The sequence below is a fragment of the Arachis duranensis genome, chromosome 1 (genome assembly GCF_000817695.3).
Source record: "Arachis duranensis cultivar V14167 chromosome 1, aradu.V14167.gnm2.J7QH, whole genome shotgun sequence".
Classification (NCBI taxonomy): Eukaryota; Viridiplantae; Streptophyta; class Magnoliopsida; order Fabales; family Fabaceae; genus Arachis; species Arachis duranensis.
In genome coordinates, this window is record NC_029772.3 from 15,058,908 (window position 1) to 15,076,291 (window position 17,384).

Sequence of the window (17,384 nt, forward strand, 5' to 3'; positions counted from 1 at the left end):
ACTTTTATAAAAATACACCTAAATATTCTTGAAGATTATAGGGGTGTGCATGGATCGGGTGAAACCGGGTTTGATGTGACCCAGACCCGGCCCAAAATATATACTGGGCCTATTTGTTAGACCCGAACCCGGCCCTAGACTCGATGAAACCTATACACTTTCGGGCCACGATTATACCGGGTAAAAACCAGGCCATTAACATTTTATTACCTTGATACCTTCTAATAAGCTAGCATGTGAAAATATCCAAATTTCTAAGACTCCAACCATTATTTGACATAGTAAAATTCACTTAGAAAAATGTAATAAGAACCAACTCTTCTCTAAAATTAAAGCATAACCATAATCAATACTAATATTAGCTAATAACACCAAATATTTAAATCAATACAAATAACATAATATTATGCATTAATCTTAAATCGCATTTTAAACATAAAACATTAACTTATAGTTTTAGAATAACTAATAGTACAAAATATTAAGGTTTACAATACTTAAATTCCACATAAGAATAGCCATCATCCATCACTAATAACACAAAATATTAATTGTGTATGACGACCGGGCCATCGGGCAGACTTCGGGTGACCCGAGCCATGGTCCGGACCCAACCCGAAATAATGACCGGATCTATTTTTGAGACCCTTACCCGGCCCTAGACCCGATGAAATCACACCAAATTAACCCCTAAAGTATTCAGGGCGGGGCCGGATCTTCAGGCGGGGCCGGGCCATGCACACCCCTACAAGATTATATTAATTTTAATCTGAACTAGTACATTAGATTCAATTCAAATAAGGAAGAATTAACAGTAAATTTTACAAGCAAGGTTCATGCACTGGTTTATCTGACAATCTGAAGTTGAATTATCCATTATCTTTAAAAACGATTTCAGAGTTTGATGTTAAAAAACAATGGAAATCGAGAATAACAAAGAAAGAAAATAGAGAGAAAAAATCACGTAAATGAAGAAGGAGAAAACAAAAAAAAACGACAAAGAAAAAGACAAAAAATTTAAAAAAAGAAACATAATTTTTTCAAAAATTAAAAATCTGTTATAAGTACGTGAAATGTATATGCATAACAAATGTGTTTGAGTATAATATCAATTAAAGAACTTATAAGACTTATATAATAAAATCACTTGTACGTATAGATTAATCCAACTTCTAAACACCTAATAATTATTATGTTCTTAAAAAGTCCAACATAAGAGCCAATAGTCTGCATCCAGTCAATGCTGCCACATTTATCAATGCTAATTAATTATTTACTAGTTACTTACAACTACAAGTGAGATTTTTGTTTCTTTAGTGATTTTCCTTTTCCTACGTCTAGATTCAAACACATAAGCTTTGATTTTATTGACGCAACTTTTCTAATTGAATTTAGGTAATATATATGCGCCTTTAAGGCACGTAATAAATTTATCATTAATNAGACATAAAATAAAAAATCTTTATTAACACATAATCATTACAAAATTTTATTAAATTAAAAATGACATCAATTATAGAATGATAATATCTGATTATTTTTAAATATTTTTTATAATTTTATAACAATAATTTAAAATTTATAATTTAAGTTTTAAAAAACGTTAGGATCCTTTTTTTTTTGACGTATTAGCATTCGCCATAATATTCACACCTACCAAAATATTGATGGAAATAGAGATTTTGTCCGTTGAATATTAACCGGAGAATAAAATGCCATAAAATAAATTCGGAGGGAAAAGGGCGTGGTGGGAGAGAGAAAAGAGCGACAGAGTGAAGATAGTAGTGCACTTGTGCTTCGGAACTTGCCACGGGAAGAAGAAAAAAAAAAAAAATAAAAGTATAAAATAAACAAGGAATAGAGAGAGAGAGAGAGAGCATCGGCATAGGCAATAGCGCATAGCTATTAGTTTTAGTCACTGCCATACAAGAAGCAAGAAGTAGTGAAGAAGAAAAAGTGTTAAACTGTTCAATGTAGTGTTAAACTGTTAATTGTGGTGGTTGTTGTGATTGCGGTTGCTTTTTGTTTTCTGCTCTGCTACTCTTCAAACCACCGCGCTTTTCGTTCTTTCCTTCTCTTTCAATTTCTTCACTCAACAACCACTACTCTTTCTCACGCTCTCTCTCTCCTGCTGTTAAAAATCTATTTCTCTCTCTCTCTCTCTCTCTCTCTTGCAGCTGTATCGTTATCTTAAGTTCTAATCTTCGTAATTGATCACACATTGGGACTCGTTTTTCTTCCCCTGGAACCTCGATTAACCTCTAATCTCTCTCCCTAATTTTCTTTTTCTTTTAATTTTCTTTTTCTGTTTCGATGGAGACATCGGAGAATTGTTCTGTGAAAGTTGCTCTTCACATTCGTCCGCTCATTGCTGATGAACGACAGCAAGGTTGCAGAGAATGCGTTTCAGTTACGCCTGCGAAGCCTCAGGTACCTCGAAACTCGTCTCTTCACCTTCGTCAACATGATGCTTCTTTTTCTTTAACTGTTTTTTTGTGTGATTATTATTAATGTGTTTTGTCGTTTAGTGGATGCACTTCATTAATTAATGGTGCGTTCGTGAATTTTGTTTTGGTGGTGTGGAGGTTGCTTAATTATTATCATTTAGAAAAGAATGTTCTTTTTTTTTGGGTTTTGAAAATGTAATGTTATTTGTTTATTCCTTTCTTGATTGCTTACCATGTTGAATGTGTAATTTTGCGTAAATCATTTTGTAAAGTAAAAAAGAAATGATCAAAATAATTGTTTCAAAAATTATGCTGAAGTACTGTTTGTTCATGTCGTAAGTCATAACATACTTTCCTGTTGCTTTTTTTCTTTATTATTATTATTATTATTATTATTATTATTATTATTATTATTATTATTATTATTATTATTATTATTATTTATTTATTTTTTCTATCCAAAAATTTTCAAATGCTAAACTACTCCCACTCAAGCGATAAATTTTTGTTGAATTAATTTTATTAAAAAATTATCCAAAATTTTCAAATTACTTCTACTCCTTTTATCAGCTACATCCTCAGAAACGAGATGGTGAGAGAAGAGGGGAAAGGTGAAAAATAATCGTATGTGTTCATTAATTATGAAAATTAGAATTCACACATGTAAGTCTTGGTGGTGTAGAGTGTGTGGAGGCGCAGAAGGGTTGGTGTCCTTTTGTGTTTGTGAATCGTTCGTATATGTGTGTGTTGATAGTGATGTTGATGCTATTTGTGGATAAAAATGATAGTTTAGCACCTTAGAAGTTAACACTGAAGTATTATCGAGATTTATTCAATATTACATAATTACTTGATCAATTCATTAATCAATTACTTAATGACTTAATACGTTGTTGGAATTTCACCATCGCAGGTAAACTCAACGCTAGAAATTTATAGGATAATCGCTTCTTTATTTGAAGACTAGACACCCTAATCACGTTTAGAAAATTACTCTATTATTAAGAGCAGGGAGTAAAACGATTATTGCTGTAAGTGAGAGGTCATCATCAGTCAAAATTAAAGTAAAAAAACATGTTCCCCCTAATATGGATTATTGCACATTAAGATGGACTCCGTACGGTACTATGACATGGATTTACTACCATATTAATTGAGTTGCAGTTTTATAGATGCATTTAATTACATTTTCATGTATGCTAGGATAAATAAAATGCCAATTGATTAAAATTTGCTTGTTTGAAGGTTGAAACTATGGAATCATTCTATTCTGATACTGTGTCACTTCACTGTAATATCTATCACTGACCTTGATAACCTTCACATTTTTAATGTGTATTTTTTTGGATGATCAGGTCCAAATTGGGTCACATTTCTTTACATTTGATCATGTTTACGGAAATGGTGGGTCTCCTTTGGCTGATATGTTCGAAGAATGCATTGCCCCGTTAGTTGATGGCTTATTCCAAGGATATAATGCTACTGTACTTGCGTATGGCCAGGTGAGATCGATCTTGCATGTTATACACTCGAAGTTGGAAAAGACCATTCTATTCGTTTGTATCTGATGCACATATACTCCACAGACAGGATCTGGGAAAACATATACAATGGGAACTGGCTATAGTGACAATTGTCAGACTCAGGCTGGATTAATTCCTAAGGTCATGAATGCCTTGTTCAGCAAGGTTGAAACACTAAAGCATCAGACAGAATTTCAGTTGCATGTGTCCTACATTGAGGTATATTATCCATAACATTGAGGTATCTTGTCAAATATTTAACATATATAGTGATTTGTTTATTAAAATTTGAATCATTTGATTATAAACCCGCCTAAACATTTTATGAATTATGGATGATCCATGTTAAATGGATTTTCCTTGCAGCCATTTGTTTTGAGGACTTACTTGTACAATTTATTTAAAGATTTTGAAGGAAGAGGTGAGGGACTTGTTAGATTCTGTATCTAACAGTAAATTGGAATCTGCTAATGGCAATTCTGGAAAAGCAACTGTTCCTGGCAGAACACCGATACAAATTCGTGAAACCTCAAGTGGAGTCATAACACTGGCAGGATCAACTGAAGTTGCTGTGAGTACACTACAGGAGATGTCTACTTGCTTGGAGCAGGGTTCTTTAAGTAGGGCAACAGGAAGTACAAATATGAACAACCAGTCCAGGTAAATAATGTGCTCTCAGTCTAATGCCAATTGTAAAAAGATGTTAAATATGTCATTTTATGCTCGAATACATTGAAAATTTGAAACAGCTTCACATTTTTGGTGTATATGTCTGGTGATGTGTTTACATTCTGTGTACTTTTCCATGCTGACAACATCGGAATATTAGCTAATACATTCTCGTATTAGTTTAATTTTGAAAATTGCATTCATTTTTATGATGAAGATGAGCACGTCAGGTAGTCATTCTTTATATTGAAAAATCACATGTTCTCTAGATAGGAGGGCACAATAATTTTGATGAGTTTTATGAAACACAGTATCATTTTGTTGGTACCATAGTTATCAATAATTTGGTTTGGGTGGTACTGATGTTTTTGAAGATAGTTTTTTTAAATCCTTTTTCCTAGTAGACGTAGGCTTTGCACTTTAGCTTTTTATGGTGATTTCCATTTGATTTTAAACTCAAACAAGAAGTGATAGAAAAGCTTTATTTCTATGTTTTCCACCATAATTTTTGTTATCTAACAATTGTGGTTCCCTTTTTGTATTTAGTCGGTCACATGCCATCTTCACAATCACACTAGAACAGATGCGCAAGCTCCATTCAATTTCTCCCGACAATGACTCTTCAGACGAGGATATGGGTGAAGAATACCTTTCTGCAAAGCTCCATTTGGTAGATCTAGCTGGATCTGAGCGAGCTAAAAGAACTGGTTCTGATGGTGTTCGTTTAAAAGAAGGTTGGTTATACATGACAAGCTTGAATACCTCATATTTTTGTTTCAAATTTCAAAGTTCTTTGACAGCCTCGGTACTGCAGTAGACAATGGTAAGGACTCAATAGTGATATTAACTAGATGTTTTGGTTAATAGGCATACACATCAATAAAGGTCTTCTTGCACTTGGAAATGTCATAAGCGCATTGGGAGATGAGAAAAAGCGAAAGGAGGGTATGCATGTCCCGTATCGGGATAGCAAACTCACTCGACTTTTGCAGGTTTGGCTAACTTTTTTTGGTTTGACATAGTGGTTATGTGCTTGTGTGTTACCTATAGGGTAGCTTTTAGACTTAATCGTCTTTGCATTTTGCTCTTTTGAGAATCATGTTTACCATAGCTTTCTTATTTTTATGCTATTATGCAATTTTTGAAAATTTGTTCTTAGGACCATCTCTCTTAGCATATCTTCCTTACATATTCATAGTTTGATTTACAGGTTTAGGTCTCATATACATTCTTCTTCTGGCCAATTATTGCTTTAAAACTTTTTAAAGGCATTGAACAAAAAATTCATATAAAACTTTATGGAACCTAAAAATAAACTTAATATGCGAAATCATAGATACTATTTATCAGTAGCAGCATTTTCTATATCCAAGTCTGTAAGCTTTGACTTGTAACTTTATACATAGTAATCAACTATCTTTAGTTTCTTAATGTCCATCTCTTAAGAGTCTTTTGATCCAGAATTCCTGGTCCTTGTTGCAGGATTCACTTGGTGGAAACAGCAAAACTGTCATGATAGGTAATCGTTGCTAAAAGTTGATTCATTAATACAACTATTGTGTGTTTAAACCCTTCTCTTTTTTCCCTTGGTTAAATCCATTGAAACTATGAAATGTTCCTTTGCTTTCCTTAGCTTCATTTTGTTTCATTTGAAGCCATCTTATTTCAGCAGGGAAAATCTTTTTCTATTAATGTATAATCTAGTTACTAATTTCAAGTTCCTGTGTTAATAGATTTAGTGCTTGGTCTATGCGGACAGTTAATTTTAAATAATACTTGGTTAGATTTCCCTGTTATACTACCACATATCATAAGGGTAGAGGAGTATTTCCATCTTCCTTTTTATTTTTTTTTATGAATATTCTAACAAAACTTGCTCCTTTGCATCCATTTATGATACTCTTATACCACAAAAGAGCAGAATTGGTCAAGTGGAAATGACGCTAGGAACACATTAATTATTTACTTTCATGATTGAAGTAGGGGGGTGACAAAACAGCAGTTAGATTAAAAAAAATACAAGATGAAAACTGGGTTTGGAAAACTTTTACTTTTCGAAAGTAGTTTATTAAAACTGACTTTTAAAAGATAGTTTTCCAAAACTTGTAGCATCAATTGTGTTGGGTAAAACAATTTTTAAGATTTAGAAAAACCATAACAGACATGAATATAAAGATAAATTTGGATATTTATTAATATATGAGATTATATAAGACTTTTCAATTTTAATAAGAACAAACTAACTTTGAAAAGTACCTCCTTAGGTGCTTTCAAAAGTACTCCTAAATTTTAAAATCTGCATGCACAAACATATGATCTTTTTTCATTTATCTATCACAAAATGAAGTGCTTTGAAAAATTTTATTAAACCAAGCTGAATTTTGATGTTTACATGTCTATCACTGTCATTCTTATAATCAGATAAAAGTGTTTTTACCTTTTGACTTTTGTGATTAATTAAAGATATCTTTCTTCTTTTATACATAGTTTCTACATACTGCATCATGTGTATATTATTGCCTCCTGGAGATTTTATTATAATATTGTTTTCCTGATCATAATTCCAATTTTACCTGCTTTTTAATAACGAAAGGATTCTCCTTTTCCCAGCTTGCATTAGTCCTGCCGACATCAATGCTGAGGAAAGTCTTAACACTCTCAAATATGCAAATCGTGCTCGCAATATTCAAAATAAGCCTATTGTAAGATTCTTGGTTCTTTGTTACTTCAAGTTCATGTACAATCCAGCCGTTGAGAACCAGATCAAGTTTCTTCTGTTACAATATTTGTTGTTAATTTCAGGCTAATCGAGATTTGATATCCAATGAGATGCATCAAATGCGTCAACAGTTAAAGTACTTGCAGGCTGAACTTTGTGCTCGGGGAGGAACTCCAGCTGATGAAGTGCGGGTATATATCATCATAAACTTTACATTTGAATTACCGTAAGATAAGTGGAGCCTAATATATACCTTGATGCTCCTGCTCTACAGGTTCTCAAGGAAAGGATTGCGTGGCTTGAGGCGACTAATGAGGGCCTCTCTCATGAACTTCATGAATATCGCAGTAGATGTGCTTTTGTAGACAACTGTGAAATTGATGAACCAGTATGTAAATAGGGAAAAATTTAAATGATTTTCTGTTACTTTTGCTTGTATTTATTAAGTCAATGTCATTAAAACAACCAGATGATCATAACGGACATTTATTTTTATTTCTTTTCCCCTTAATTTCTCAGGATGGTCATATTTATCTTGAAAGACACTTTCAGAGCTCTGTTTCATCTGATCATCCCATGATTGAAAGTATATCTGGTACACGTTTTTTTATCTGTGTATTCTGAGCCATATGTTAATTTCATAATTTTAAGAAATGAGATTGGAATTCAGAATCTTGCAGAGAGGGATAGGATAAATGACTCATGGCCCCGCATCCTTCTTTCAGAAGAATATAGAAGTATTTTTTTCCTTGTCCTAGTAAATAGTCTCTACATTTATTAAGTGTATAGTCAGGGACTAGAGTCTATGCATCTCTCTTATGAAAATAAGCAGTACTTTGATACTGTGTTGTTATATTATGTAACCAAGGCTGAGTAATTTCCGACTCTGGCCATCTTGGATTGTCCAGAGAAGCTATTATTTATGTTTTCTATTTCCCTACTTTTATCAGGTGACGATTCAGGTGAAAGTGATGAAGCAGTAAAGGAATTGGAGCATGCACTTTTGCAGAATACCATGGATAAAGAGATGAATGAGTTAAATAAGCGCTTAGAGCAGAAAGAGGTTTCATTTCTGAAATTTGTTCTTAGAGTTTATGGATGTTCTTAAATGCTTCTTAACTTAGGATCTAATTACCATATATCTCAGAAATTTATCTTTCAAATCTGATGGCAGAGATGTGAGCATGCAATTATGTAGATCTTCTTGTCAGCTTGGTTTTTCTCTTATCCACAACCTTAATGACCTTTGCCAAGCTCTTAGAATGCCTTTAAAAGGTTATATTAGGTGTCAGCTGAGTAACTTCCATCAAAACAATATTCGAAGGCTAAAAGCAAAAAACAAGTGATATTGGAATGTGCTAATTGTTTTTCTTAATTGGTCCTTATACTAATATCTTGGGGCCTCAAACAGTAAATCGGTAAGTGTTCCATTTTATAGTGTTTTAATTTCCATACATTTTTACTTCCTTGCAGTCTGAGATGAAGCGCATTGGAATTGATACTGAAGCACTCAAAGAGCACTTTGGGAAAAAAATTATGGAGCTTGAAGAGGAAAAAAGAAAAGTGCAGGTTTGGACATAGTTAGGTTTAAATACTTTTGAGATAGCACACAAACGAAAGGTTTTTTCTGGTTCGTTTTATTTTTTGTCTACATTTTTTGTGTAACTTGTTTTTAAAATTTTGTAAAAAAAGAAGTCGTGAAAATAAGAAATGAAGACAGTAAACAGTATTTTTGTCATGTTTATGTTTTTCTTTTCACAATTATGAAAACAGAAAACATAAGAATGAAAACAAGGAATCAAACAAATCCTAAGTGTTTATTTTTCTCTTGTTTACTGATTCTGGAATGATAATGATAGCAAGAGAGGGACCGTTTGTTGCATGAGGTAGAGAATCTTTCAGCTAATATTGATGGACTAGCACAGAAATCTCAAGATGTTCGTGGCCAAAAATTGAAAGCACTGGAAGCACAGGTAATATTTCGATATTATTTTCATGGTAATTGTCCTTTTCCAATGTTAAATAGTTTCTGAGATATTTATATATTAAAATCTTGAACATCAGATTTTAGACCTCAAGAAGAAACAAGAAAACCAGGTGCTGCTACTAAAGCAAAAGGAGAAGAGCGAAGAAACTGCAAAAAAATTGCAAGCTGAAATACAGTACATCAAGGCTCAAAAGGCACTTGTGTTTAATTTTTCGAGCTACTTAATTATTGAAATTTTTACTTTGTATCTGATATTGGATTTATGAAAACTGTAGGTCCAATTGCAGCAAAAAATGAAGCAAGAGGCAGAACAATTTCGACAATGGAAGGCTTCTCGAGAAAAGGAGTTACTTCAGGTGATTTGCTTCTATAAATATGTAATCAATATTCTGTTTTCTTGTTTCAAAAAGGCATTGGAACTTTTAGGCCTTATAATAATTAGTGCTTAATTGTGCACAATATACAAAGTCCATGTCTTTCTGAAGGAACATAGTATGCGATAATTTTGTTGAATGCTCTTTGGTACTTGATAAGTCCTACTTGATAATTGTTTAGGGATATGGTAATGATAGCCTTTATAAATGTTTGGCCATCTCTCCTTGCAGTAGTCTTGGGATTGAGTTTGGTCAGTTCAATGATAAGAGTAATCTTTTTTGAGTTTTATCTCATTATTTTCTCAAAATATATCATGTTTCCTATTAAAGAGAAATATGCATGCTGGTCTCATCCACTGTAATTTTGATCTTCAATCTAATTTTAAACAGTTGAAAAAGGAGGGAAGAAGGAATGAGTATGAAAGACATAAACTTGAGGCTCTAAACCAGCGCCAAAAAAAGGTAAGATATAAAATTGAGTGTTTTCCATGTTCTTTTGTTGCCAACATGATAGGGGCATTATTTCCTACTGTGTCGAGTTCCCTGTGTCGAAAGTCCCAAATGGGGCCTCGAAGACGGGATAATTCATGCGGGATGGGGATGGGGAAAAAGATTTTAGATCACTGTTCACTCATTTTCTTGTTCTCAGGTGCTTCATAGGAAGACAGAGGAAGCAACAATAGCCACAAAAAGGCTAAAGGAATTATTGGAAGCCCGCAAATCTTCTCCACGTGAAAACTCTGGTAGAACTTGAAAGGGAATTATTTATCTTTTTTTACTTTATATACTATTTTCCTAACTATTTGCTGCCTCTTTCAGCTTATTCAAATGGACACCTTCAACCTGGGCTGGTAATGATCAATTCTTAGCCTATGCAGTACTGCTTAAAAAGCAACTAATCTTGTTATGCTTTTCGTTGCTGGTCTGCTTCTGTTCTACTTCTGATATCTTTACCTACACATCAAAATTGTGATGTTTAAATACACATCTTTCATATTGGCTTTTTTGGTATTAAATACTTTGCGCAAATCCTTTATAAAATTTTTTAACATAATTTGTATTCCTAGGTTAATGAGAAATCCCTCCAAAAATGGCTTGATCAGGAGCTTGAGGTCGTGGTACATGTGCATGAAGTTCGTGCTGAATTCGAAAAGCAAAAGCAGGTGTAAGTGACCACAATTGTTTTCTCCTTTTCTCCCCAAGCATACAATATAATATTGATTGAAACCTTTTTCAGCCAAGCTGCATTGGAGGAAGAGTTGGCTACACTGAAACAAGTCCATCAGTTCTCGGATTGCCAGAGTATCCCTACAGGACAGAACAAATATTCCAGGTAGAAATATTTTCTTGCATGTGTATTAAGGCACATTGAGGATATTTTGGAGTATATAACAATTTATTTTCCTCCATTTGTTAGATTATTATCCATGCCACCGGATGTAAAAGTCTCAAGAATAGCTTCTCTTGAGAATATGCTGGGCATGTCTTCGGCTGCTTTGAAAGCCATGGCTTTACAACTTACAGAGGCTGAAGCAAGGGAACGTGCATTAAGTAACCGTGGACGTTGGAACCAGTTACGCTCAATGGGAGATGCTAAGAATGTGCTTCAGTACTTATTCAATGCTACAGCAGAAGCAAGGTGCTTTTAGAATGAATCAGTTTAAGCTTTTGTAGATTGTCACCCAGTTGACTAGGGATTAAAGACAACAATTCACTAAGATGCACTTCTATTTTTATTTATTTTATTTTCTTTATTGTCAATGTTTAGAGGATTGTTACCCAGTTTAAGCTTTTGTAGTCTGTATTTCCATTAACAGGTGTCAATTGTGGGAAAAGAATATAGAACTTCAGGACTTGAAAGAGCAAATAAACGAACTAGCAAGGCTACAGAAAGAAAGTGAAACAGAGAGAAAAGAATTTCTAAAGGAGCAAACACTTAAGGAAGAAGCTGTTTCTGTCGCCTTGTACACATCAATGGTGAGATTTTCTATTCTATCAGCAATTACTGTGAGCTTTATGTGCAAATATTTTAACTCCTACAGCATACAGATGGAGATTATCAGTACATTTGAAATAGATTAGAGCAAGATGGTTAAGTTCTGTAGGATAAAGTACGTCTAATGACCCAGATGATTTTGAAATGATAAACAATATTTTAAAACTTTGAAACCTTTATTTAGCCATCACTAAACTCTGCTTATCTAATCGTAGTTTCTTAACCAAATATGAGTACTGGAATCTTATAAACTTAGTTTTCATTAATTTAAAATATATTAAGTATTTGATTGAAACCAACAGGAAAATTCTCGGTCCTTGAAACACCTTGCGGATGAATTGAGTGGCCCATTGTCTCCCATGTCACTTCCTGCAACAAAGCAACTTAAATTCACCCCTGGAGTTGTTAATGGGTCAGTTACAGAGTCAGCTACTATTATGGACAATGGACGAAAGGTACCCCACTATATGCTTTGTTTGTACACCAATTGTGTCATGTTTCGGTTAAAGCAATAATGGTTTTCTATTCAGATGATACCCATTGCGGAGTTGTCAGCAAGGAGGCTAGCAGCTGTTGGGCAAGCTGGAAAACTTTGGAGGTGGAAGAGAAGTCATCATCAATGGCTGATACAGTTCAAATGGAAATGGCAGAAACCGTGGAAACTTTCAGAATGGATCAAACACAGCGACGAAACAATCATGAGGTCAAGGCCTCGAGCACAGGCCTTGATCAATGCTATGTGAGTTTGAGCTCATAAGGACATCATTGTAACTCCAGTGCTTGCTCTGTGTTTCAACATGGCTTGGCTAAAGCTCAGATAGTTGTAGGTAATCCACAAACAGTTTTTAACATCCTAGACAACATAGTGCTCCGGTAAACATGTTGCATTTTCTTTCCATAACTACCTAGAGGAGTGTGCCACTTGAATTCTTTAGCACTGAAATTGTTCTCCAACTTGCATTGTGTATTCAGGCAATAAGTAAATTGGAAAAGCTTGCTGAGAGTTTGGCTGTTGGAAAAGGCTGTGTTATGGTCATTTGTGTATGTTGTAATTTTGTAACGACACATGTAGCCGTACGCTGACATTTAATAATATCATAGGAAAGATCAGTTTTAGTTTTAGATAGTTAAAACCAAAATGGTCCTCCTTTTGCATGTACTACAAAAGATATTGCAAGATTTTTTTGTACAGATAAACTAGTCCCCAAAATTACTCATATTATGATGTTAGCTAATAATCTTTCATTCTTGATGCTTTTTATGAATTTATCAAGCTCTGTTGCAGTATTTGGCCGTTTATTGTGTCAAACATGTTTGTGAATGCTTAATTCGGTATCCTTTTTATTTTTTGTATATTGGCGCAAATGTAAAGAAAAAATATTAATATTTCTCTTCTAATAATTACTTCCAATAGAAAAATAACAAAGGAAAAAAGAATTATGGCAAACAAGTACTGGAAACCCTTTTTCTTTTCTTCTTCAAACATCCATGTTAAAATAAGAAACACCGAAACCAGCTCAAAAATTGAATAAGCTCAACACATCCATATAAATTATTTGTCAAAGAAGTATCATTAACACCATACCAGCCACTGCAGAGTGCAGACAGTAAAATCGTGATATATCCCACGATTCCGCATTTTTACTGTGTTAGTCTGTCGATATTACGGTGAAAGATGAGTGCCTAATCCATAAACTTGCCTTCAAAATCACTCTTATACGTTCCATTCATTCTGGCCAAGAAGAATAGTTGACACTTGACACAGTACTTCCATTGTAATGCTGTGTGATTTGTTCTCAGCAAACAATCAAGCCAGACTTAAAAGACCCAAACTATAATGAAAAGCGTTTAAGTTGCGTGTCCTTAGCTTCATGTTGCGCTCTCCTTTATTTCCTGTATCATCTTCAAGACTTGCCACATTGCGGGTCTCTGCTCTGGCGAGGTAGCACTGCAAATACTGGCAACCTCTGTGAGCATTTCGAGCCGGTTGTCTTCGCTATCATCGTCATCCCTCATTGCTCTAACCCAGTCTTGCAAATCCGTTGGCACAAGCACAGGGTGTTGAGAGGGGTGTTTACCGGTCAAAAGCTCCAGCAGAAGCACGCCGAAAGAATACACATCAGACTTGGAAGATGCCCTGCGGCTAGACTGGCGGACTTCTGGTGCTTTATAGGCTGTGGAATCGGCATCTTCAGCGACCGAAGAATCTGCCAGAAAGGACAAACCGTAGTCTGTAATGCACGCTTCAAAGTCTGGTCCAAGAAGGACATTCGAGGATTTTAGGTTGCCATGAATTAAGGATGAAGCTTGATGTACATAAGCAAGTCCATGAACTACATCTTCTGCTATTTTCAAGCATGATGTCCAATGGAGGGGCTTTGCCCTTGCTGATCTTGAGCCTGGAATAATACAGCAGCTACCTTAGTTAAGAAAATATCCTAGGACATTAAACGGGAAATCACATTGTTTTCCATTCAGCTATCTGTAATATAATTAAGTTGATATCAACTTCTAGTTACAAAATACGTGATGTGCTAGGGAAGGTGGAAGTTTCCAATTGTCTGCACTTGTTTAAAACTGGTTACCAAATAATGAAAACTACCTAGAGAAGTAAAGTAAAAGTTTTGTCAGAACTAGTGTCAAATAACAATCTTTATTAATTCTTAGATAAACCATCATAATTTTTTTTTTCAGAGTTGACTTTTTATTTTCTTTATCCTTTATTCTCTCTAATTTAGTAGCATTGCTGATAAGAGAATATGCAGATATAGAAAGAATTTATTGATCTCAACGGGGAAACAAGCATGGGTATGAAATAGTACCGATGACTTAGAAACCATAAACTGTTTAATAGAACAGTTTAATAAGAAGTTCAATAGAGCAATGAGTCAATTAAATGAAGCATGGTAGGTAGTCAAGAAGCCCGTAACACAAGATCAAATAAGACATTTAAACCTAAAATGGTCCTACTGCAGTCACAGAAACAGGTAACAACCTTAAATAGTCCAACTCCGTGATGTCGGCATTGGAATTGATGAGATAAGTGCTACAGTGGTACCCACTCAACCCCAGACTTAGAAACCACACAAAAACAAACAAACAATGGTAGTTAATGTTTACCGAATGCAATACCAAACTATATTTTCGTTGGCTACAAAAATACCAAACTTACCACACTACTATTAACCATTGTCTTCACGCTACCACAATACCACTGATCAAATTTTACACCTTATAAGAATAAGTTGTATTATATTATTATTATATATCTGTATATATGATTTATTATTTTATAATACATCAGATTAGCTTTAATAATTGAGTTAATTACATAACTATTATAAGACATACTTTTTAAAAATAAAAAAAAAGGTTCATCTAACTCCAAGTTGGGTCCATCAAAATTTCACTAAGAACAAACTCTAATGTTATAGAAATGTTCCCATAACCTATCATTCAAGCACTTTTGAATGTAGGAGACTTTTTATATTTTTTTTATGAAATAAAAAAGTTTTATTCTTAGTCACTTATCTTATGTGTTATTATATCTTCTCTTTTCTTAACGATTTGGTAGCAATCAATTAATGTGAAGTTATAATCATTCTTGCACCATGATGTATATAAAAATTTCTATAAGAATATATGAGAATAACTTTCAATTACAATTGAATTTAGTAAAATATTAGCTATAGGCATAATAATACAACTATGATATATGGAGAAAGATGTAAGACAGTAAGAATGCCTCTAAATAAATTCAACTTAATTACCTAGGTGTATTAAAAATGACAGTGATTCACAAACAGATGAAGTGATTCTTGTGAATGGATAGAGTATTGGGAGTGGGGAGCGGATCTCTCCACTAAAAAAAATTAGATCAATTATTTAATTTAATTTTTTATTATTCTCTCTGGTATTTATTTTTAGCTCCATTTATAGAATTAATGAATTAAAGGTGAGAGATGTTAGTTATTCTGAGAGAAGTGTGCAGAAATGATAATACTACCAAACCTCCAAATTTCAACACTGGACATACAACTTGCGTGGACCATGTCCATGTGTGTAAGCATCTTCATCAAAATTTACCACCCAAAAAATCCACCGCCAGCTAGCTACCCCACCCAATACCCAATTAGCCGCAGAAAGCATCAACCACAAACAATGCAACAACTTAAATGCAAATAAAACAAAACAACCAAGGAAAACCAAAAGAGAAACCTTACCGTGCATTTGAATATTGACAGAGAAGTTCAAAGACAGTAATTTCAAGAGAAAATGAAAAAATTCAACGAACATTTAGCTTTCCTTCTTCCCACATCTCTCTATATTTACCTTTTAGAAATATTTGATAATAAAAAAAAATTAACCAAAAATAACTATAACTCATTTTATTTGTCTTAATTTCTGCACTCCATATATATATATATCGGAAGGCATGCTATTTAAGCTAACTGGTTTGAACAATAATTAAGCTTACCATGAACAAGATTGAAAAGGCTTCCATTTGGCTGATAATCATAGATGACAAGCCTCTCGCCCTTGGACTGAAAATAAGCCCTCACCGGAACCAAATTCGGGTGCCGAAGAGCACCAACCATCTCCATATGCCTCTCAAACACCTCTCCGCTCATCGCTGCCGTCTTCCCGGCGTCCATTCTCTTAACTGTCAGGATCAGCCGCGAATCAAGAACCGCCTTGTAAGTGGTCCCCACGCTCCCCCTCCCAAGAAGCTCCGCCGACGCCCTCATCAGCTGCTCCAGCGTGTACGGCTGCGCCTCACCGTAGCAGAATATCAACTTCCCACTCTTATGCGCCCTCTCTATCTCCTCTATCCTCTTCACCTTCATCGTTGAAAGGACGTCGTTTTCGTTTTCCCTTTCCCTCACCAACTGCGCAGGGTTATTTCTTCCGGTTTCAACCTCCAACGCCGTCGTTTTCTCCGTCTCGAATTTTTCCCCGAGCATTCCCCCTTGCTTGTTTCTATTCTTCTTCCTCGCCACCGCAACCGCCGCAAGCCCTGCGCCAACGAGAACCGCGGCCGCGACGGAGATTCCGAGAACCAATCCACTGCTCTTGTGCTTCCTTTCCTTGATCGGGGAATGAACCACCACGATCCCCTGCTCGCTCTGCCCTAGCGGCGCGCCGGATGACGTGGCAGCAGAAGAGCCACCGCCACCGAAGAATCTAGAATGCCGATCGCATGGCTTGTGGATAATCTCTCCGCAGAGGTCATTGTTTCCTGAAAACGACGGCGCATCGAACTTCGCGAGCGTGGGCGTAACAGGCACGGGACCGGTAAGGTTGTTATTCGAAACATCAAGCGTTTCAAGAAACGACAAATTCAGCGCAGGGAGAGTGCCGTTAAAGTAGTTAGAATCCAGCCGGAGGGAGATTAACCGGTCGAGCGAGTTGAGCCGAACCGGAATCGGACCGGCAAGCTCGTTATGAGCGAGTGAGAGAGTAACTAACCGATGAAGCGTGAGAACCGAGAGCGGGAACGTTCCGGAAAAGCGGTTACGGTCGAGGAAGAGGGACTTGAGGTTTTTAAGAGGGGAGAGGTCAGGGATGGTGCCGGAGAGTGAGTTGTTACGGAGGCTGAGGACGCGGAGCTGGTCGAGGCGGGCGAGTGTGTCGGCGGCGAAGGTGCCCCTGAGAGAGAAGCCTTGGAC

The 17,384-nt window shown here is 35.3% G+C and overlaps 2 protein-coding genes across 3 annotated transcripts in view; one reads left to right on the forward strand and one right to left on the reverse strand.

The window, feature by feature from the left end:
• Positions 1 to 1,745: 1,745 nt before the first annotated feature.
• Positions 1,746 to 12,932, forward strand: LOC107479622 (kinesin-like protein KIN-4A). 2 transcript variants are annotated; one of them, XR_008008402.1, is made up of 26 exons: positions 1,746 to 2,430; positions 3,803 to 3,949; positions 4,034 to 4,189; positions 4,377 to 4,630; positions 5,186 to 5,373; positions 5,507 to 5,631; positions 6,122 to 6,158; positions 7,250 to 7,341; positions 7,442 to 7,549; positions 7,633 to 7,746; positions 7,878 to 7,953; positions 8,309 to 8,421; positions 8,832 to 8,927; positions 9,218 to 9,331; positions 9,423 to 9,539; positions 9,621 to 9,701; positions 10,110 to 10,181; positions 10,369 to 10,462; positions 10,539 to 10,570; positions 10,787 to 10,884; positions 10,957 to 11,052; positions 11,137 to 11,358; positions 11,537 to 11,696; positions 12,018 to 12,170; positions 12,246 to 12,542; positions 12,688 to 12,932. XR_008008402.1 is itself a non-coding variant. In XM_016099748.3 (25 exons), the coding sequence occupies exons 1-25, from the start codon at positions 2,314 to 2,316 to the stop codon at positions 12,456 to 12,458; spliced, it is 3,075 nt and encodes a 1,024-aa protein (XP_015955234.1). In that variant the 5' UTR covers positions 1,746 to 2,313; the 3' UTR covers positions 12,459 to 12,932. The 2 variants fall into 2 exon arrangements, 1 of the variants encoding a protein (XP_015955234.1); XM_016099748.3 differs by having other exon boundaries at positions 12,246 to 12,932.
• A 300-nt stretch (positions 12,933 to 13,232) lies between these two features.
• The window catches only part of LOC107479644 (probable inactive receptor kinase At5g67200), a 4,755-nt gene continuing 603 nt past the window's right edge, over positions 13,233 to 17,384 (reverse strand). Inside the window, 2 exon segments of the mRNA XM_016099763.3 lie at positions 13,233 to 14,114; positions 16,193 to 17,384. Coding sequence (XP_015955249.2) covers positions 13,585 to 14,114; positions 16,193 to 17,384 — 1,722 coding nt within the window. The 3' untranslated portion in view covers positions 13,233 to 13,584.